Raw genomic sequence first — 21,675 nt, 5'->3', positions numbered from 1 at the left:
AAAACACTCACATCTAGTGGCTGCAGAAGATGAAAGGAATGAGATGGCATACAAAGACATATTATAGCATTATTCTTGCAAATTTAATCAAATTCCAGGGTAAGATAACTGCTGTGCCTGTCCAAGATAAGAAGAATAGAACTACCAACTCTGTATAGATTTGCCACAGGAATAAAGACCTGTTGAAGCCATTTAAGACCTATTTCATCAGTAGTCCAGCCATTTGAACTAGTATCTAGCCTCCAGCCTTCTGGAAGGCCTTCAAACCACCCTTCCAACAAGTTCTGATCTTTGAAAATGATGTAGGAGGATAGAGTTCATCCTGAAGCATTCACTGCTTCAATCACAGTCACCCACTCACAATTGTCAGGCTGTAGAAGCTTTGCTCTGCCATAGCACTCACTACTAGTAATAATCTTAGTAGTGGTGCAGAGTCCCATAGCAAAGCCAGTCTCATCAAAGTTGTATATATTCTCTGGCAGAATCCCATGCTCAGCAATTGTATCCCCCAAGATCTTAAACCAATCCTTTATAACCTGCTGATCTTCACACTTAGCACAGTCATGATTATAGCATCTGGAATAGCAGCTTTGGAGCTCCAGATGGCATGCCACTAGATTTGACACCCAGTTCTTGCCAACATATAGGGAGGGGTTGGTGGAGGTAGTGGAATCCCATATAGTAAGAAGATAATTAGCTGTATCTTCAACCAATGCAGGCCAGAGGAGAATTCCTCATTTAGCTTGGTCCAGCACCCATTCAACTAGCCTATCTTCTTCAGCAGGAGATAATTTGTGTGAATTTGCACATAAATTCACCCGTGGAGCTCATCCTTTTAGCCAGTCATAGAGTGTAGTGTAGAGAATATTATAGACCCTAGCAGCTTCACAAATAGAGGTAATTTCTTGATTTTTAATAGATTTTATCACAAGTTCAAGTCTTCCCTCTCTCTCAATTGAATTCGAAGAATTTTTATTGCAAATTGGTGGCATAATTGTGCATTGAAGTGGAAGAGTTCTTTAATTGAGTGGAATTTTGAAATGGTGATCGGTTCGCTTGGGTGATCGGCTCGCTTGGGAATTACGTTAGTTAAGTTACGTAACTAAGCTTAGGTAAGCATTCCGGAATCCGCCACAACAATGTTCCGTTCGCCTTGAGAGAGCCGCGAGGCGAGAGGACCCGACAAGACCGGCGACGGCCTCCTACAGCTCGCTTGGTTAACTCGTGGAGCGACAATGGACGACCTTCAGTCGCTGGAGCTTCTGTCTCTGGTTTCCAGAGTGACAACCGAGCTCCAAAACCATTTAGGAATCAACGACAAGACCCTCGCCGAGTTCGTAATCGACCAGCATCTAAAATGTGGCGGATCATTCAAGGAGTTCAAGGGCTCACTCGAGGGCATGGGGGCGGAATTCCCGCAGAGCTTGATGGAGAGTATCGATCGCTTGGTGCTGGCCATGCACCCGAAGTACAAGCCGAAGCAGAATGCGACGGACAAACACTCCTCCGAGCGGGAAAACGGCAACGGTGCGAAGATAAATGATATTGAGATGAAGGCAAAGGTGTTTAAAGGGTTGGCGATGCCGGATAAGGCACCCCAATGGGAAGATGATGATTATACGAAGCCAGGAGAAATTTTGAGAAACGATGCCGGTGCAGACGTCCTAGACGATACCTTTGCGATGCTTGAAGGTCTGGCCGCGAAAGCCAGGGGCAAAGGGGATGGAGCTAAGAGTAGGAAGCGGAGCAGGAGCCCAAGTAGTGATGACTATGATCGAGGAACGCGGCGCCGAGAAAAGTACCGTTCCAGATCTAGATCACGCAGCGGTGAACGGCGCTACAGGAGAGACGAAGATTTGGCCCACGAACGGTCAGGGACAAAGTATGGAGGAAGGAATGACAGATACAGAGACGACTATAAGGATCGAAGAGGCCGGAGAGGCCGTGATGATGATGACTATTTCCGCAGACCTCCTACACCCGAACTTGACGAACGGCCGATCCTTTACAAGGTGTACGATGGACGAGTTACCGGTATAAAGGATTTTGGGGCCTTTGTCAATCTACAGGGTGTTAGAGGGAAGGTCGATGGACTTGTTCATGTTTCTGCAATGCAAGATGGTGCTAGGGTCAATCATCCGTCTGATCTGGTGTCGCGAGCACAGCCCGTCAAAGTCAAAGTCGTGTCTATACAAGGGCCCCGTATCGGCTTGTCTATGAAAGAAGTCGATCAAGTGACAGGGAGAGATCTTGTTCCTCAGAGACGTATCGCCTCCGGTGCAAATATGGAAAGACTCGATGGAACTGGAGCTGATGATCGCTATGGTAATTTAAGCTCTAACGTACATGTAATAGAGGATGATGACGACGGGAAGCCGCTGAGGAATAAAAAGCGCTTAAACTCGCCTGAAAGATGGGAGATTAAGCAACTCATTGCTTCTGGTGCCGTTTCGGCTGCAGATTATCCCGATATTGACGAAGAATATCACGCCACACTTAGGGGAGAAGGTGATTTTGAAGAAGAGGAGGATGTGGACATTGAAGTTAAGGATGAAGAACCGCCATTTTTAGCTGGACAAACCAAGCAATCGCTGGAGTTATCACCTATCCGTGTTGTCAGGGCACCTGATGGCTCGCTGAACCGAGCTGCAATGGCTGGGACAAACCTTGCAAAAGAAAGACGGGAACTTCGCCAACAGGAGGCACAGGATAAGGCTGCAGAACAAGCCTCCCACGTTGATTTAAATGCACAATGGCAAGACCCCATGATTGCGCCGGACCAAAGAAAATTTGCCTCCGAGTTGCGGACCGCACAGAAAACGGATGCAATTCCCGAATGGAAACGAGTTACCCAAAGTAAAGACGTTTCTTACGGAAAGAGAACGAACTTGACAATCAAACAGCAAAGAGAGAGTCTTCCAGTTTTCAAGTTCCGCAAACAACTGCTAGAGGCCGTCCACAAGAATCAGCTCTTGATTGTGGTCGGTGATACTGGCTCAGGAAAAACTACTCAAGTCACCCAATATCTTGCCGAAGCTGGGTTTGCAAATGATGGTATGATCGGATGTACGCAGCCTCGTCGAGTCGCTGCCGTTTCTGTTGCGAAACGTGTTGCGGAAGAGGTTGGTTGCCGACTGGGCCAGGAAGTTGGATACACTATTCGCTTTGAGGATTGCTCGAGCCCAGATACTAAGATCAAATATATGACAGACGGCATCCTTCAGAGAGAGATTCTTTTGGATCCGGACTTGAAAAAGTACTCCGTTATCATGCTTGACGAAGCACACGAGAGAACAATTGCTACAGATGTTCTTTTTGGGCTTCTGAAAAAGACTATTAAACGAAGACCGGATTTAAAGCTAATCGTTACATCCGCAACCCTCGATGCTGAGAAGTTCTCTGAATATTTCAACGGGTGCCCCATTTTTACAATACCAGGCCGGACGTTTCCTGTTGAGATCATGTATTCTCGCGAACCGGAAACAGATTATCTGGATGCTGCACTTGTCACAGTGATGCAAATTCACCTCACGGAGCCAGAAGGCGACATTTTACTCTTTCTAACTGGTCAGGAAGAAATTGACACGAGCTGCGAAATTTTGTACGAGAGAATGAAATCTCTTGGCCCAAATGTCCCGGAATTAATTATTCTTCCCGTCTATTCTGCTCTTCCCAGCGAGATGCAGAGTAGGATCTTCGATCCAGCACCTCCAGGAAGCAGGAAAGTGGTTATTGCGACGAATATCGCCGAAACATCCATTACTATAGACCACATTTACTATGTTATTGACCCTGGTTTTGTGAAGCAGAACGCTTATGATCCAAAATTAGGCATGGACTCACTTGTCGTGACTCCAATCTCTCAGGCACAGGCCAAGCAACGAGCAGGTCGTGCTGGAAGAACTGGCCCTGGTAAATGTTTTCGTCTATACACGGAGGCTGCATTCCAGTCCGAAATGTTACCAACTTCCATCCCCGAAATTCAACGCCAAAACCTATCTCATACTATCCTGATGCTAAAAGCTATGGGAATTAATGATTTACTTCACTTCGACTTCATGGACCCGCCGCCAACAAATACTATGCTTACAGCTCTTGAAGAACTATACGCCCTTTCGGCCCTTGATGACGAAGGCCTTTTGACCCGACTTGGCAGGAAAATGGCAGACTTCCCCATGGAACCAGCTCTCGCAAAAGTTCTCATCGCATCAGTCGATATGGGTTGCTCCGACGAGGTTCTAAGTATCGTAGCTATGCTTTCCGTCCAGAATGTTTTCTATCGTCCCAAAGAAAAGCAGCAACAGGCCGACCAAAAAAAGTCCAAATTCCACGATCCGCATGGCGATCACCTTACTCTTCTCAATGTCTATAACGCCTGGAAAAATTCCCGGTACAGTAACCCTTGGTGCTTTGAAAACTTCATTCAAGCTCGGCAAATGCGGCGTGCACAGGACGTTCGCCAGCAACTAGTTAGTATCATGGAGAGATACCATCATAAGATTGTATCGTGCGGAAGGAACACGATCAAAGTTCGCAAAGCGTTATGTTCGGGATTCTTCAGGAATTCCGCGCGCAAGGATCCGCAAGAGGGCTACAAGACTCTGATCGAAGGAACGCCGGTATACATGCATCCCAGCTCGTCGTTGTTTGGGAAGGCAGCGGAACACGTTATTTTCCATACACTGGTGCTGACAACGAAAGAATACATGCATTGTACAACTGCGATTGAGCCGAAGGTAGGCACAGATTTCCTATTTCACTCTAAAAGCGGATGTTACTAACATTTTTATTCGCAGTGGCTCGTCGAAGCAGCACCGACGTTCTTCAAAGTCGCTCCAACTGACCGCCTATCTAAACGGAAGAAGGCAGAACGTATCCAGCCACTCCATAACCGTTTTGCTGGCGAGGATGACTGGCGATTATCTGCTCAAAGACGACAGGGAAGAGGTGGTGGTGGTGGCACTTGGGGTTAACCATGCTTCACGTTACATGACCTGGCTGGCAACCCTGGTTGCCCTTGATGCATAGAGCGGAGTTTTTGGAAGTATTCTACACACGGGTTCAATTTGAGCTTATTTTGTATGATATATGGAGTCGCACTACCTACTTCACATATATCAGTTTTCTATCAACCGTGTAATCCATAGTTTACCATCACTCTCAGTCCCAACTGGCAAGAATATGCTTTAATCGATCCCAGAATCATCAACAATGGTTCAACTGCATTTCTCAGTGAATATACCCCGAAGTGTCTAGTCTGCAATAACCTATGTACATTACATAGCTCATGTACGTAAGGCGAGATATCATCATGTACCAAAAAACATTGACAAAACAACAAACAGTACAGAAAGCAGAGAAATAGAAGAAAGAATATAAAAAATGCATCTTATCCCACCCGTTGCAGAATACAAGACACGGAACAAACCTGAAACCATCATCCCAAGGGGCATCAATCGCCAAGTATGAGAGGCGAGCAAGAAAGCATGGAGGGAGTAGCAGGTGTAAAGCAAAGGACATGCTATACAACAACATAGCTGAGAAGCTAAAAGGATATTCAAGTCGTAACAGAAACAGAAATATCAGATCACGGGCCAATTCCAATAACCTTCCAGACGCCCCGTCCCAAAACAGTAAAAAATAACAAAAAAGATGAACTCCGGTTGGTACAAACATAGGCTTATTGCAGATAGACAAATAGGGTATATTGAGTCAACCAAGCTGGCAGTTTCCGAATGTGATGAGATACGTTGGTCAAAGAGCAAGATTGGGCACACCATCTTGGTCTATGACTACGTATCTGGTGTTATGTTTCCTAGCGGTAAGGACCTGCTGGACCCATCATTCCTGCGCCACTACGGGCGCCAACATTTCCGTCTCCTGGGTTGCCACCATGCTGCGTAAACATCTCAAGCAACTGGCGCGACGATGGCTGATGAGGACCTTGCTGTGGACCTGCTCCATAATGGCCAGGGTGTCCATGGGATAAGTTCATCATCGCCTCTACGGAATGTGGCATGAGTGGAAAGCCTGATGGTGGAGGAGCGTTCATGTTCAAATAACCTGGAGGAGGCATTATCCCAGGCGGCGGGGCGAAACCAGTCGGGCCGTTTGCACTAGCTCCCCGCTGAAATTGTGGGCGTTCCGCCGATGGCGTCATCCCTGCTGGTAAAGGCATTGGATGTGCAGGAGAGAAGTTTGCATTTATATTCCGCGTTTGTGGAGCGGGAAGGCCCGGAGGCAGCATCATTTGGTTTGATTGCTGTGGAATCTGCTGGTTTGGCCAGTTATTGGGATTAACGTGCTCAAGGCCAGGAGGTCGCTGGATATTCATGGGTTGCTGCGGTGGGCCTTGAGGGCGGAGCCCAGGCGGGTTGCTGGGAGTGTGATTTCCGCTTGTAGCCCCAGGATAGGGCATTTCGTCAAAATATCCAGTTGGTCCGCCAGTAGGTCGCCGACGAAGCTGATTCCGTGGATCATTTGCGTTAGACTGGCGGAAATTTGCAATTGCTGGATCGTCTATGTAGACCGGATTTTTCTGGACTTGCACACCCTGGTTTCCAGCCAGCAAGTCGATTAAACCCCGTCCTGCAGGGCCTTGCGAAGAAGGGGGATTTTGGCCGGTTGGTGTTTGTGTGGATAGCTTTGACTGTTGCATAAGACGCAGCAAGAATTCGGTATCGCGGCCATGAGCGTTATTCTCCTTAGGAGCTTTCTGCGCAAGTAGATTCTCCAATCCTGGCGGTGCCTTGTCTCGTGGGGCCTGATCTTGGAAATTCATATATTCCTGGCGATTGAACGTCTCTCGTAGAGGATATGTGGCCGGTGGCGGTGCCTTTGCAAAGTCAGACTGAGGAATTTGCATGAGCGGTGGACGGGGTTGGTTTGGTTCCTCAACTTGAGGGGTGGCATTTCTCGATTTATTACCCCCAAGCATTTGAAGAATACGTTGAAACCCTTCCTGGTCTGCATCCGTAGAAGCTGGTCGTGGTGTACCTGACTGCGGGGGTTCAGCCTCTTTGGCTTCATTCTGAGTGTTAAAAAATCCAGCGAATCTCGAAGATTTTACCGGCTTAGGAGTTTCTTTCTTGCTTTCGGGTGCTAAATTCTCAAGTGGAGAATCCTGCGTGGCTTTGTGCCCTCCAAAAAGTCCGAAAAAGTTGTCCAGGCCAGCGTCAGTTTGAAAGGATGGGTCAAGGCTGCTAAACATCTCGCCATCGACTCGCTTGGTTTCGACTGTCTTTGGCTCTTGCTTAGGAGGTTCGGGCTCAACCTCTTTCTTCGTATCACCAGAAACCTGAGCAGCGCCGGCCTTCATCCTCTCTTTCCATCGCTGGAAATCCTCCTGAGTGTGTGCCTCTTTGGTGTCAGAACGAGCGGTGGAATCCATCCATTCAGGGTCCTGTTCTTGCTTAACGGGCCGATTCCAATCGCGGTCTGGGCCATGTAAACCTCGGCGCCATTCGCGGTTCCGAATCGGTGTTTTATCTTCCTCCGGCTCGCCTGTATCCTGTGACTCACCATCACGGTGCCAGAATTGATCATGTCTCTGTCTAGCAGGCGTATCACGACGACCAGGGAATCTTCCCTGGTCCCTATCCCGATTCACACGTTCGCCTCCGTCTTGCTGGTCGCGATGCTCTTTTGAGTCTCTACCATCCCAGCGATCTCCATCGCCACTTCGTCTAGGTCTTCTGTCACGATCTTCTTCCAGTCCAAAATTTCGTCGTGGTCTACTATTCCAATCTTCTCGATCATCTCGGTTCATCCGACGGCCATTAGTAAGGTTGGTTCGGTTATCTCTTCTATCCGGATCTTTATCCCTGTCTCCATATTCTCTGTCCTTGAAGAATTTGTCACGGAAACCTCCAAAACGGTCTTGTTTCGTATCATCGTGGTCGTTGTTCTTGAAAGATCTGTCGGTAGCATCAATTGATTTTCCAAAGCCCCTGGTGGCAGAGGCAAATGAAGTTTTGGGGGGACCAAGGACGAGATCTTCTGAAGGAAATCAGTCAGTACACAACAAGCCTGGTTGTCTCAGAAAACTATATGGAGTATCACCTGAATTAGAGGTGCGTGAGATATGGCGCGACTCAAAAAAACTCGGGCGCCGCTGATTATTGGCCGACTCCAATTGATTTGTTGGATCTCGGGGGTTTTTCTTCTGAGCGGTGGGGTCTGGGATAGGGCTATTGGAGCAACAATATCTCCAGTTAGCGATTAGACCTACAATAGAAAAGACCCAAAAATCGTGAACCTACCCCATCCATTCTTCTATAGGTGGTAAATTATCCGGCTTGATCACTAAAGGGGATTCGCGAAGGCGTAAAAGCTCCTCGGGCTGGTATCGAATGATAGCCATGGGCTCGTGTGGTACGTGGGTACTGTCTAATTGGGCCTCATGGCACAATCAAGCTGAAAGGGAATGTAATCACGCGACAGTAGGCTTCGGATATTCAACTAGGATTCGATGAGAGTAGAGGATTTGCTTTGGTAGAAGTGGAGTGCAAGAATGAGGTTGGGAAGATGGGCGGTTGGGAGGAGTTGCGGGAGCAAGGATGGCCAGCGGCGGCGGCAGCACTATTCCTGGGCAGCAAGAGCGGGTGTATTCGAGCTTCGATAGTTAGAGTTGGAGCACAGAGTTCAAAGTGAGGGAAAATTGAGGTATCTTTTGCTTTCTAACTGTTTGTTAACCGGGGAGGCGATAAGGTGTCATTGGGCAAGGGAGCATTGGGGGGATGTGAAGGGAAACTGATGGAGGCGATTTTAGAATTTTTCTGGGCCACCAAAACCCGCCATCCACCACCAGGAGATCGCCGCAACAACCGCATTTTGGCTACGCACACTACCAGAGAAACAGCCACAGTGACAGGGCCAGGCAGAGGGAAGACAATGGAGGAAGCCCGCAACAATGTGCGAGACATAGTTATTGAGTTGTGAGTAAGATATGTCATCCTGTGGTTCGAATGGATGCTCATGATACTGCTTTGGATACACTACATTTTTACATTTTTCTCCAGAAAAGATGTGTCGGCTCTAACTAGTATAAAACATGAAGCTTCTATCCCGATATCTGAGCTATTGTCTTTGGCAAAGCTAAGCCACTCCAGCGATCAATCCACTCATGATCACAGCCATCGTAGAGCTCTCTTGCAAGCGCCTGCAAGATCTGTCTTTGGGAGACACTTGCCGGAGTTTGACTTTGGATCCAGCTGATCGCCGCAGCGCGAGTTAACAGAGTGGTATTACCGCCAACCTCGCAGGCGCGAAAGACCAAATGTAGTATCTTCTTCCGTAAGCTTTCCGAGAGGTTCGGTGAACTGTATAGGGAAAGCAGACGTTCGAAAACACTAGCACGGCGGTAGATATCCAAGTCCTATGGCCACTATCAACATCCTCGATTCCTTACAGGGTTCTATTACTACTCACCTTCTTTGATCTAAGACCGTTAACAAACAGGTCCAACAGCCAACTAACTTCCTCGTAATGACTGTCGTCGTATTCCGATTCGTGCAAAAGGATCTTATCAATCCAGTAAGACGGGACTTTTGCAATTTCCCAGAGAGGTCCCTTGTTTAAGAACGTATTTGCCTTGCCATAAAGCTTGTGCAACGGGTCCATTAGTGCTTCCAGTAATCGGGCACCAAGCTCGCCAGCAATATAGGGCAACGTGTTTTCGACTCCGTTCTCTTTAGCAGTCTCCAGCAACTCTCCCATTAGAACGTACATCGTCTGACGTTCCGAATAAGTAGATTCCTAGAACGAATATTAATATCATTATAGCAGGCTCTCGTTTTATACTCACTTGAAGCCTGGCCATAAACCGCGAAATAGCAATAATGGCCTGTCGTCGAATCTCCTCATGCTCCGAACAGAGGCATAATATCAACTCCCCAACATAGCCTTGATCCAGTGCCAATTCTAGATCATCTTTCTCCCAGCGATGAAGTCCGGGGTGTGATTCGTCTTCGACAGGACATTTGCCAAATATATCCGGAAGTGATACTTGGATCTTTTCACTGGTTGAAACTTGCGGCGTAATACTCCTAGTCGTTCTTTTCTCATGCTTATCTGAAGACATTTTCTCTCGACTTTTGAGAGCCTTTTTCAGCAGCGATCGGCTTTTCTTTGTCTCAGTTGCTTCCATCATGGCATCCCGGAGTCTGGCCAATGCATTCTCCTCTTCGCCTGCGTTCTTCAGTGACCCAAGAAGCTGGGCAATCCAGCCTGCAACTGCCACTTCACTATCCCTATTCCCAGCTTTGACCACGAACGACCACTGTTCATTAACCGTAGTAGCAAGTAAACTAAGTTTCTGCGAACCGCTTCCCAATAGAGACTGTCCCTGGTCCAGATAAAGTACTGGCTTTTTGACAAGTCTCGTAACACAATTATCAATGAAATCAAGTTGGGCCTTGAAATCCTCTGGAGCCGAGACCGTTAGCCCTTGAGTTAAGGCGCTAAAAGACTCTCTATCTGCTAAGACCGAATTGTGAACCAATATATCTTGAAGAAGAGGCTTAATTTCTTCAAGGGGAGAGTTGTCCGGTGCACTTGCAACTACTTTCAAAACGGATGTAAATGCGGAAAATTCCAAGGACCCTAGGACGAAGTTAGTATGAAGTTACCTTGGAAAAAGAGTATGTTGTGGAGACATACCGGGCTTCTGCCACCAACGCATCGTCGGGGATTCTTGGGCAATGATTAAAAGGCTCTGTAATTGACTAAACAGCAGTTGCTTATCATAACCAGAGAGCTCAGAGTTGTCCAACTGCTTCAGGACATCGACCAACGTTAGAGATACGTCGAACTTTTCCTTCAAGGCGATCGCCGGGATGACTTGATAAAACATTGACAGCAGCTCTAGCACTGCATCCTGTTGCTGTATATTGTCTTTTGGGGTCTGTCGAAACGCAGCAATCGCGTCTTTCATTGCAGGACATCTTCTACAAAACTCCGCCACTAGTTTGGCAGCTGCATCACTCCATAGATCCTGGCCAACATCCCTTGAGCATTCAAACAACTTCAACACCGCCTGAAGCTTTCGCAATGCAAGCGTTGTGATTCTAATGGCAAATAAGGTAACCACGTCGGCGTTCTGATTTATACACCGCGTCAATATTTTTTGCGTAAGCGGTCGAGGTATTATACTTTCGATGACAATAGAGATGGGAGGCGGTATCACCGGCGGTGACACCCCTTTCCACCCGCATTGCGCTGGTACCGGTAGCTGGACGGACGAAAACAGGAATGCGGACTCTCCAAGCCAGCTGGGGGTGGGTTTGGGGTCCGATGTGAACATGGTTCGTTTGGAGAAAAACTCATAGACGAGTTCGGGTGCTGCTCTGAATATCTTCAAAAGCAGTTCCATCTGTAAAGTGTCGGATTCTGGTCGAAGAAATTGGACCAAAGAAGAGAGATTTCCGTTCCGAACGGGTACTGACTCTTTATATTTGTCGAAATAAACTGGCGAATCAAGGCCAAGAGAAATACATCCAGTATCTTCCGGCGGGAGCACATTTGGAGTACTCCCGAACGGATACCATCCGGTTTCTGGCAGCAAGACTCCCTTTTCCTGGGACGTACAAATGGACAACATAAACTTGTGAATTTCATCGGAGACAGATTCGTTCTTGATGGTGGGTTCAGTGGAGTCTTTTTCGTATCCATATAGTGTGACCAACCTTTCCAAATTGCTGCGATTGAGGAAACGGCTCTTGGAATTGCGTGGAAGTTCAGCATCGCTTACAATATGCTTGTCGATAGTCTTAATAATATCAATAACAATGTCGCGTGCATCTTTGCGAATCTCTTCCAGGAAGGCTTTGATAAGTTTTCCCTGGCTGACGAGCTCCTCCTTGGCGCTTGCGCCTTGAAACTTGAAGTTTGCCAGGAGGTAACGTTGCGCTATGCGTCGAAGAGAGGGTTTCCGATGGTCTTCTGGCTCCTCCTCAATATTCGATTTACGGCCACTGAGAAATATATCGAGGCGTTTAAACGTGATATATCGGCTTGCATAGACAACCCTGGCGATAGCGCCTCCATCAAAGCTCACGACCTCCGTAAGTAGTCGTAAACACGGCGAGATCAAATGCTCCTTGGATTTACTCGCGGTAAGCCCTCGATTGAACAATTTTAGTTGGTCTTTTTGCAATAAAAACTTGCACAGCGCCAGCCCAAAATCCCTAAAACTGAGCTGTCCAGAGACGGTTTTCAAGAAAAGGGCAAGTACGGAGGGTATCAAAGACAGGAGAGACTCCTCGTTATTACTCTCTGCAAAGGCCCATGTTTGTAAAAGGTCAAGAAAGCAGGCCGCTGGCTTGCCCTCGGCATCCTTTACAACTTGCGAGTCGCAATAACTTTTGAGGATCTGCAGCTTTTTTGCTTTGGCTTTTTCATCTTCTTCACTGCCAATTGAAGTAAGAAAGTCCTTAAAAGTCCGGATACCTATACCCGTATTAGCTTTTGATTAATGGGGTGCGAAATTTCTGTTGAGCGGTAGCTACGCACCTTGCTTCACTTCTTGCGAGACGCTCTGTTGGAATACAAGAAGACTTCGAAGTTGATGGGACGAAGCTATCGCGACGGGCTGCGTGATTCCACTGGAAGATTCATTGAAAATTTTTCTCCTTTTCGCTTGAGGCTCGATCTCATGTGAATCGGCCATTTTCCCCGCGAACGATTGATTTTGCAATTTCGGCGGAATTTTTGATGCTTTGAGCATGGGAGTTCGAGGCAAAAATTGGATGCGCGATCTGATTGGTTGAGCGCTTTGCCTTCGACGCATCACAGTCCATTTGAAGTCAAATCCAACAGGGACCCGAGACACAGATTCTTGATGATTTTGATTCTTATTCAAATTTGGCTGGGTTGGAACCTTTGTTCTATCCGATCACAAAATTGGATATGTATTACCTGTTCATCTGGTTTCGCAAAAATACTAAATGCATCATGGATTTATTTTGCGTGCATGACTTTCTGAGCTACAGAAGGTAGCACAGTTAGTACTGGGAGTTTTATAACTACAGAGCTCCAAGTTAACAGTAACTGATAGTCAACAGATATTCCATTCGGAGTATTAGCACAGTAGGTATCATAAATATTATCACTGAAATTCAGACCATTTTAGCTTTTGCTTTGACTTGTTCAACAAGTTTGCTCAGATCTTCTGTTTCAGGCATCCTGTCCGGGCCCGCAGTCTTGCCCCTTTTCTTCTTCTTTATTGGCTCTACAGCATCTCCGTCAGGCTCATCATGGGCCAGATGCCGTCGGCGTTTCCGGCCTTCTTCCAACAATGCCTTCATGCCATCAGTCTGCCTGAAACGAGGGTTGGTAGGATCAATAGCGTATTCATGACTCTCGTAAATACGCTGGAACCTTGGATCTTTAACGTCAACCTTGAAATCGTCAACTGGCATCGTGGCTTCGTCTTTCTTTCCTTTCCTATGCTTGCCTGCTTTCTTCGCGCGTTTTTGAGCTTTCTCAATTTCATTCATGTCGAAATGCTTTATTGTGGAGGTTTTGTCGTCCATCATCAAAAGTTCTAGCTCCGCACGTTGAGCGGCTGAAGCAGCTCCATCAGCTTCACGCTGCTGCCGTTGTTTCCGTTTCTCTTCCTTCCTCTTTGCAGCCACTTTGGCCGAATCTAACTCAGGGGCAGTGAAGAATGGGTCGTCAAACCCGAGATCTTCTTCCTCCTTGGATTCCGCTGTAGGCTTGTCAGCGTCAATCTCAGGAACTGTCCCCGACTTAGCAGCTTTTAGCTTGGCCTTTCGTCGCTGTTTTCTCTCCCTTTCTTTCCTGATGTATTTCTCTCTCGTAGTCTCTTCCTTTTCAGGCTCATTTTCAAAGACAGAGTCTCGAGCTGGAGCCGCCGTTAATCCAGCAGCAAACGTGACTTCCATATCGCCAACAGGCCCCTTTTCCTTTGCCTTGCTTGGCGCATCATTACTCAGTCCGAGTAAGGCCCGGATTCTGGCCCGTTCGGCCTCCTTTTTACTTAGTTTCGTGCTGGCACCAGCGGCCTCGGTGCTATCGACTACTTCAACGTGTTCCTCCTCACTATCAGAGCTGTCGCTACCCAAATAAGCCTTCAAGTCATTTTCATCAATTTCCTTTTTGCCTCCTTTAAATGCTCTCGCTTGTGCGTCTTTTCTCGCTTTGTCATCTGTGTCCCACGTAAGCTTTACTTTGCTGTGCTGTAGGGCGTCTGTTACAAATTCGTTGGGCTTGTAACCGTCTGGTATTCTGTTGCATTCATCCCTTGGAACATCTTCGGCAAAATCTGTGGATTCGGGCACAAATCTTAGGTCAAAAAAATTCGCGCTGCTCATATACTCTGTGCCGTCGACTGTGTCGTAAATATGCTTCGCAGCATCCTTCGACGAGCATGTTAGGACGGCGTAAAAGTACCGAAGTCTTTCCAGCTGATACTTCCGCAGTTGTGTAGAATCAAAATCTTGCCCTTCGTCTTCTTTCAAAATGGCCTGTTTGATTTTCTCTTCCTCCTCTTCATCGTCGCCTGCTTCCACATCGCTATCCACCTCGGCATCCCTTTTCGCGAATACCTCCTTCGGTGGGCCTTCCATCTCCTCTCTTTCCATCCTCTCTTTCCCAAATTCACTCGGATAAACGGCCACATTCAGAATCTTCCCGCCAGTGGGGAGGAAACTCGAGAACACTGCCATCAGATCTTCCGCACGGATATGATCCCAATCCAAATTCACCACCGCAATCCTGTCCGTGATCTCTCCCAATGGAATATCCCCTGTTTGGCTATCAAGTTGTCCCGACTCCGCCGCCTCGTCTTGCAACTCCGCCTCACTCTCCTCATCGCTCGAGCTCTCTTCTGAAGACGACGATTCCGAAAACCCTCCATCTCTGGCAGGGTCATAGTCCTCCTTTTCAACTCGAAGCAGCTCCTTCTGAACTTCCTCGTCATCATCCGCACTAATCTGTCCTTCGACGTCGTCCTTATCCAATCTGTAGAATTTTTCCAACTGCTTCTTCGTATCATCCCGGCGTAATTTCCTCCCATAACGATCAACTGCTGCATTTCTTGAAAAGTCTTTATCATGGAACATATGCGCGAAGCGCTTGTCGATTTTTACACGTGTATGTTTCTTGCTCGGAAGTCGATATCGAGGATCCGACTGGATATTGGCGAAACGAGGATCGGCTAAAATCAGCGGACCGTTGTTAGTAAATCCCTATAGAATATTAACCCGCAGGTATGTGGAACAACGTACTGATGACATCTTTATCAGCTTTATCGTTAGAACTCGTTTTGCGCCTCTTGGGCGACTTTTTCATTGCACTGGACTCCGGCATTGTGGGAGTCGCTTAGGGATTTAGTTCAAAATTATCAAACTTTGGAAATAATAATTTGATGTTCATAAAAGTATGTAGCTATGTAAAAAACGCCCTTCGAGTGAACTGGATATTCGATCGAATGTTGGCATCTACGCCTGCGGTTTTCTTTCTCGAAGCCGCTCTGTACAAATTCTGCTGGACATACAGATGGTCCGTGCGCTTATCGCCGTGCTTATCTCCACCCACCATCAGATAAGTCTGGGCGAGGAGGACAAGGAGGATAAGGACGTTAATGCACATTATGCGCGGTATGTATGTAGCTACGGCAATGCGAAAAAAGAAATGATTCTCTAAAAGGTGAATATGGCTTCCTCTATTTAGTAAAACACAGTTGACCGTACGGAATGTCGAAACCAGTCTGCCAAATCGTGGGCGTGTCCACCTTGCTCTAAGTCTAGTTCCTCCTACTCCTCTCTCGCCACGCTCAACAAGTAACATAGGACTCAAGACGACTGGCAGTCAATTTGGCAGAACCGGCCATAAAGCGGCACTATCGTGGTCCTTCTTGTGAAATGAGAGCGGAACAGCCAAATACGGAGTCGTCCCAGCAAAAGACTGCCGTCTTAAAACGGTTACACGTTTTGAGCCAGAACAGGGTATTGGAAATCCGTTATCTAACCCAGATTTTGCAACAAAAAGCAAGACTTAACCATTTAGTGGGACAGCCGACGTTGGTAATTCGGCCTCGTTTCGGGGTTGTGGCGCTGCGCGGCTCCGGTTATAATGCGATGGATATGTTTGACAACCATATCTAGAGCTATTAACTCCGTTATAGTAGCACAATGCGGGGACTCCTCATACCAATAGCTGTTTTGTTCTCTATTCCTCGGGGGACAATTATGTCTTCGTTGACATCAGTTAAGGCTCTAATCACGGCATCTGGCTCGTCTGGTACCTGAAATCTGCCTCTGGGGCTCCACAAACCGGTTGTACGACGGTTTAACAAACTTGAACCACTGTTTAAGTACGCTTTCAAGTGTCCGGCCCCTTTCTCGAACGTCTCGCGCAACTATTAAATTGCGTATCAATCAGTTACCATGTTCGGCCATGAAGGTGACCTGTCTGGCTGCTCACTCCTTCTCCCAAGGCAGACATCCATATCCGCTTCCACAAAGATCTGGCGCGCAACCAAAAAGGTCAGAATCTGCTATTAAAGCGTGGCAAAGGGCGCCACGTGCCTTAATATCCAACATATCCACTATTCTTGGGTCTGTAAAGGCTAGAATTCCTTCCAAAATAAGCACCCGGGGTGGGTAAAGGGAGACTGTTGCTTCCTCTCGCTGGTGCTTTGTGAAAGAGTAAATGGGGATTTCGACTTTGAGACTTTTGTCGCTGTCAGTAGCAGCTCGACTTGGCTAGACGAGGAGCCGGTTATATCAATACCCTTGCTTCAAATTTTGAAGAGTCTGTACCAAGACGTCAAAATCGATGGCATCGGGAGAGTCGAAATCGTATTCATCCTGGTGGGCGATAGCGTTCTGCTCGGGGGTAAGGCTTTTGTAGAAGTGGTCCTTTTGCCGTCCTTTCTCGTCAGGGAATCTCATGGAGAAAGGGACGACGGTTTAGGGCAAGAGATCATCTACCATGACCAGTATGACCGCTCCGGGAAGATTCAGGGACTTGATGATTTCCGCAGCGACGGACGACTTTCCAGATCCTGAGCTCCCGGCAATGCCTATGATGCTCATGTCCTCCCATGGTCGAGAGCACCGCGATTTTGTCTCTGCCATCCTTGAATACAGTATCCAAGAAGAACTATCCGCCGGGTACCTACGAGATGTATGTGACTAAGGAGTACCATACATCCGTGAGTTTGGCACGGCCGGAATAGTCCAAGATGATAAGTTCGCTAGGCCAGCTTCATAGTTACCGTGTGCTTGAGGGGAAAGGACGGAACTATATATACGATATGCTCAGACGAGCATCGATACTTCTCAAACATGCGGAGTAGAGTGAACGACCAGAGCTTGCGGGACAGCAAACCAGCCACCCAGTTTAGGCCTGGGCGGCGGTCATGTGAGTGTGCCCCGGATCACATGATGTGACCAAGCCCCAGGCAAACGGCGCTAGCCGAAAGCGTGAATTTCAACTTCCACCCGACTTCTCTTCTTCCTCTCTTTCTCCTCTTTTTTCTCTTCGACAAATCCTGCTTCTTGTCCTTATGGCATCCCACCCACCGCTGCCAACAGGATATATCTTACAACACGGCCTTTCTTTTCATTCCCCTTAGACTTTTAAGAATGGCTTCTACTAACATTGTACGTGTCCGCGCCTGCGTGCCGGCCAATGACTCTTACAGGTTGCTAATCGGTCATCCCGCAGATGTCTCCAACACCTTCCACCACCACGCCTACCTGGCACCGGTTCGAAAGGAAGGTGGAGGAGGTGAAGTCATCCAAAAGGTGAGTGTGCTTCCCTCCTAATCCATTCTTTTCTTGCCACACATGATGTATGCAATTCAATCAAATGGGAATCTCTCTGAACAAATCATTGAGGAGAACCTTTAATATCTCGTATTTTCTGAACTCTATTCTCAAGTTTATAGCTTTCACTTAGTTCGTTTTGAACGACCTTTACTGATGGTTCGTGGCAGTGATATCAATTTCCTGATTATGGACTATCTCGTTACAAATGGATATCCCTTAGCGGCAAAGAAATTTGCGGTCGAGGCCAATATCCAACCTCAAGCAGACATAGAATCTATGCAGGAGCGAGTAGATATTCGGAATGCTATCTATTCCGGGGACATACAGTCGGCAATCGAGAAGATCAATGAACTTAACCCTCAGGTATGTCACATTCGCTTACATTTGCCCATCCTTTATTGCAATGATTAAATCAGTTTCATGCACCACTCATATACCTTCATGGTGTTGATGAAAAAAACTCATCTTCAGTCCTCAGTATGACTTGCACTACTTTTGATCCACGTGATTTTGAATTCTTCGATTCCCGTATGCCTGTATTAACCCTTCGGTTAGATTTTAGACTGTAATTCTTCGCTTCACTTCGCACTCCTTCAGTTGCAACTGATCGAGCTGATACGGACTTGTACATCGACTCCTAATGGTGACATCTCCCTCGCACTTGACTTCGCAACATCGCAACTAGCCCCGCGGGCCCCGACCAATCCTCAATTTCTTGAGGACCTAGAGAAGACATTGTCCCTACTAATTTTCCCAGCTGAAAGTCTCTCTCCATCATTGGCTGCATTGCTGGATCCAGAGCTACGAAAAACAATTGCAAATCGTGTTAATGAAGCTATCTTGCACAATCAAGGTGCCAAACGTGAAGCTAGGCTTCGAAACTTGGTGAAACTACGAGCCTGGGCAGAACAAAAGGCCCGCCAAATGAAAAAGGATGTTCCCGATAAACTTGATATCGGACTCGACGGAGATACCCGGAAAGCCAATAATGCTTCAGATGCTTCTCAGCATAATGGAGATGATGTCGTCATGCAAGAACAGGCGGATGTGGACCCTATGATTTCATGATTGAACATATGATACCCCATTCATTCGCATTGTAAAGGGTGCATTGCACTGCTGTTGATCTTTTTAATGATCATTAGGGTACTTGGTTGTCTTATTAGCGAGGTGTTTGGGAGCTTGTCTTTTCCCGGTACCGGATGGGAAGCATTGGCTTAACCTGAGTTGGGATGTCTTCAAATTGCCTTGAGCTCTGGATTTGCTGACTCACACTTATTTATATTACTGAATTATGTAGCTACTTCAATCTGAATTTTGACCTAAAATATTATTGAAGTCACATTGTGTAGAAACCTCAGGCCTGAGACTGGAAAAGAGCGAAACAGTCAAAAGTAGGCAACAAACAAAAGATTCAAATCAGGGTATATTTAGAAATTCATCATATCTCTTCCAAACATCGCCCTCTTTGCCCAATCCATTGACAACATCACTCTCGTCCTCAAACTCACGCTTTGAGCAAAATAAATACTGCGCCATAAATACACCGCCAGCAGTCCACCTCCCCAACTCAACCCGTTAATATCAAACACAGCCGCATTGCCGATGTACGCCAGACTCCCAAGATGCTTGTATTCAAACGCCCGGTACACGGATTCATCCAGGGTCGCATAATCAGTCTCATTGGCCTTGAGGTCTGGTGAAACAGAAGCCATCTTATTGAATTTTCGACCCAGGTACTGACCCTGCTGATTTGCTCGCTGGGCTGTAGCGGGAAGGGAAGTGAGCTTCGTGTCTATTTGTGAGAGGAGTTCGTGAAGTTCGTCGAAGTCGAGGGTGCCACTTCGGTCCTTGTCGTACTGCTCGAATAATCGGTCCAGTCTTCTGAGGTGATTGGAAGCCTGTGGGAACCGCTTCTTCACACGTGAGGCTACATCACGCCATTCTTTGAAGGTAAGGTGGACTTTCTCCGGGTCCCTGCCTTTCTCCCAGGCAACGGTGCGCAAGAAGCTTACTAGGTGATCTGCTACTTTGTTCTGGACGGTTGAGCAGTCTCCGATGGCATACACATCACCTGCGGGAGCACCAAGGAGTCGGAGGTGAGTGTCAGTTTCGAGAGCGTGACGGTTATTCTGGCCTTTGAGCTTCTTGGAAATCTTCTGACAAAATTCGGTTTGGGCTTGAAAGGAAGATCAGCGAAAAAGGCTAGATAAAGCATGAAGAAGAGACTCTTACAAACTCCGGTTGACCATAAACAGAATCCCATGGGGATCTCTTTTGTGACTGGTTTGCCGTTTTCCATTTGGGTAAAAAGGATCCTATCGGGCCGCACCTCTTTCACTCTTGAATTTGTCAGAACCTCCACTTGGTCATGGGCAAATCGTCGCTGAGGTTGGTGTTAGTCGAATTTTTTCACAGAAACGGCACCTAGACAAGTCACATTCTCATACCTCTGCATAGAGTGAAACAGTTTCATCATAGGTGTTTAGGATATGGCTCCTGCTCTGGATTAGATGCACGGAGATCTCGTTTCTCAATATTTTGGGAAACGACCGGAACAAATCTTCGTTCAGCATATCAAACAACTCTGCGGCAAATTCAACACCGGTTGGACCGCCGCCGCAAATCACAAAAGACAGAAGTCGTTTCCTTTCCGCATCACTGGTAGTCGGCAAGCAGGCCAATTCCAGATTGTGGAGAATCTTGTTTTTTATTTGCCGCGCATCGTCTATCGATTTCAAAAAGTTGCAATGTTCAAGTCCTTTCACTCCGTGCGGATTTGTAGTGGAACCTTGATGAAAGCATCAGACCACGGAGAAAAAAGAGAGAGAGAGAGAGAGAAAATCGGGCTCTTACCAACTCCTATAACCAGTTTGTCATAGGGAAGATAGAAATTTTGCCTTACGCCATTGCAGTCCACTTGCGACACTTCCACAAGCTTCTCCCCAAAATCCAAGTCAACTGCTTCTGCCCGCAGAAAATGACCTCGAACACGCTGTACAATTAAACGAATAGGTTCAACCAAAGATCGAAGCCCCAGTGTACCGACAGTAGCCGATGGCAACATCGGAGTGAAAAGAAAGTAGTTAGTCGGAGATACCACCGTGACATGGTAATCTCCAGGATTCAACGACTTCAATAGAGCAACACTGCCCCACCCAGTCCCCAAAATAACAAGCTTGGGTTTATCCTTTTGAGCTTCTTTATCATCTGAATCACTGTCATCAATCAAAACATCCGCAATAGGCAGACTCTTCGGCCCGCCCCGTCTCGGGTTCAATGCCATTTCCGAAACCGGAATATCCTCAACGACTGGTTCGTTGGCGTACGTAGAGGCATCATAGATGAAAAATGCAACAACAAGACCGGCGCTGAATAGCGCGAACATGCCACTAAATGCGAAAACACTGAATATAATTTTCCTAGCTCTACCACGCGGCTTTATATCTCCTTTTGTCGACGAAGGTCCGGTTGACGCATGGCGTGCTGGCGCGAAAGGGGTAAGGCTTGCTGGGGAACATCGCACCCCGCGGGGCCGCGGAACAAGATTAGATGGACGGGGAATATATAACGAAAGATTTGAAGTACCGATCAAAGGATTGGACAGTGGTGACACGCCATTGACTCGAGTAGAATGACAAGCTCTTGTCACGCTTGTTATTTGAGGTCGGCCAAGTCGGCCTCTCAGCGGCGGAGCGAGCATGATACTCGAGCAGGAAACATGGATTGCCAAAAGAGGGAGAGCAAGACAAGACGAAAAGATTGACTCCTTCAGCTAACCCATTGACCTGATGAGATGAAGAGAGCTGGAGCTCCCTGCCGCGCGACTCCGTGAGGTCATTCCCAACCTCTCGACCGCCTCGTCGCCGTAAATGCC

General features: G+C 47.3%; 7 protein-coding genes across 7 annotated transcripts; 2 read left to right on the top strand and 5 right to left on the bottom strand.

Moving 5' to 3' along the window:
* Positions 1–1,099: 1,099 nt before the first annotated feature.
* CIMG_00743 (ATP-dependent RNA helicase DHX8) lies at positions 1,100–5,310 on the top strand. The gene is made up of 2 exons (XM_001246971.2): positions 1,100–4,736; positions 4,797–5,310. The coding sequence occupies exons 1-2, from the start codon at positions 1,236–1,238 to the stop codon at positions 4,971–4,973; spliced, it is 3,678 nt and encodes a 1,225-aa protein (XP_001246972.2). The 5' UTR covers positions 1,100–1,235; the 3' UTR covers positions 4,974–5,310.
* Positions 5,048–8,729, bottom strand: CIMG_00744 (uncharacterized protein). The gene is made up of 3 exons (XM_001246972.2): positions 8,262–8,729; positions 8,062–8,189; positions 5,048–7,998 (listed from the first exon to the last, which is right to left on the bottom strand). Exons 1-3 carry the CDS (start codon positions 8,360–8,362, stop codon positions 5,816–5,818), a joined length of 2,412 nt encoding a protein of 803 aa, XP_001246973.1. The 5' UTR covers positions 8,363–8,729; the 3' UTR covers positions 5,048–5,815.
* Positions 8,730–9,061: 332 nt separating this feature from the next.
* CIMG_00745 (ribosome biogenesis protein Urb1) lies at positions 9,062–12,700 on the bottom strand (the record flags this gene model as incomplete). Its single annotated transcript, XM_001246973.2, has 5 exons — positions 12,511–12,700; positions 10,660–12,447; positions 9,806–10,602; positions 9,430–9,756; positions 9,062–9,376 (listed from the first exon to the last, which is right to left on the bottom strand). The coding sequence occupies exons 1-5, from the start codon at positions 12,665–12,667 to the stop codon at positions 9,062–9,064; spliced, it is 3,384 nt and encodes a 1,127-aa protein (XP_001246974.1). The 5' UTR covers positions 12,668–12,700.
* A 348-nt stretch (positions 12,701–13,048) lies between these two features.
* On the bottom strand, positions 13,049–15,330 carry CIMG_00746 (pre-rRNA processing protein Esf1; the record flags this gene model as incomplete). The annotated part of the gene is made up of 2 exons (XM_001246974.2): positions 13,049–15,178; positions 15,249–15,330. The coding sequence occupies 2 exons, from the start codon at positions 15,328–15,330 to the stop codon at positions 13,116–13,118; spliced, it is 2,145 nt and encodes a 714-aa protein (XP_001246975.1). The 3' UTR covers positions 13,049–13,115.
* Positions 15,331–15,725: 395 nt separating this feature from the next.
* Positions 15,726–17,292, bottom strand: CIMG_00747 (uridine kinase). The gene is made up of 7 exons (XM_001246975.2): positions 16,956–17,292; positions 16,756–16,883; positions 16,551–16,695; positions 16,447–16,489; positions 16,268–16,381; positions 16,174–16,215; positions 15,726–16,123 (listed from the first exon to the last, which is right to left on the bottom strand). The coding sequence occupies exons 1-7, from the start codon at positions 17,100–17,102 to the stop codon at positions 16,026–16,028; spliced, it is 717 nt and encodes a 238-aa protein (XP_001246976.1). The 5' UTR covers positions 17,103–17,292; the 3' UTR covers positions 15,726–16,025.
* Positions 17,293–17,551: 259 nt separating this feature from the next.
* CIMG_10616 (uncharacterized protein) lies at positions 17,552–19,986 on the top strand. Its single transcript, XM_012358836.1, has 4 exons — positions 17,552–17,630; positions 17,695–17,774; positions 17,966–18,161; positions 18,354–19,986. Exons 1-4 carry the CDS (start codon positions 17,613–17,615, stop codon positions 18,864–18,866), a joined length of 807 nt encoding a protein of 268 aa, XP_012214259.1. The 5' UTR covers positions 17,552–17,612; the 3' UTR covers positions 18,867–19,986.
* On the bottom strand, positions 18,353–21,664 carry CIMG_00748 (NADH-ubiquinone oxidoreductase 64 kDa subunit). The gene is made up of 4 exons (XM_001246976.2): positions 20,655–21,664; positions 20,249–20,589; positions 20,034–20,184; positions 18,353–19,977 (listed from the first exon to the last, which is right to left on the bottom strand). The coding sequence occupies exons 1-4, from the start codon at positions 21,499–21,501 to the stop codon at positions 19,229–19,231; spliced, it is 2,088 nt and encodes a 695-aa protein (XP_001246977.2). The 5' UTR covers positions 21,502–21,664; the 3' UTR covers positions 18,353–19,228.
* Positions 21,665–21,675: the final 11 nt, after the last annotated feature.

The sequence above is a fragment of the Coccidioides immitis genome, assembly GCF_000149335.2.
Source record: "Coccidioides immitis RS genomic scaffold supercont3.1, whole genome shotgun sequence".
Lineage (NCBI taxonomy): Eukaryota > Fungi > Ascomycota > Eurotiomycetes > Onygenales > Onygenaceae > Coccidioides > Coccidioides immitis.
This window is presented reverse-complemented; position numbering and strand designations above follow the sequence as displayed.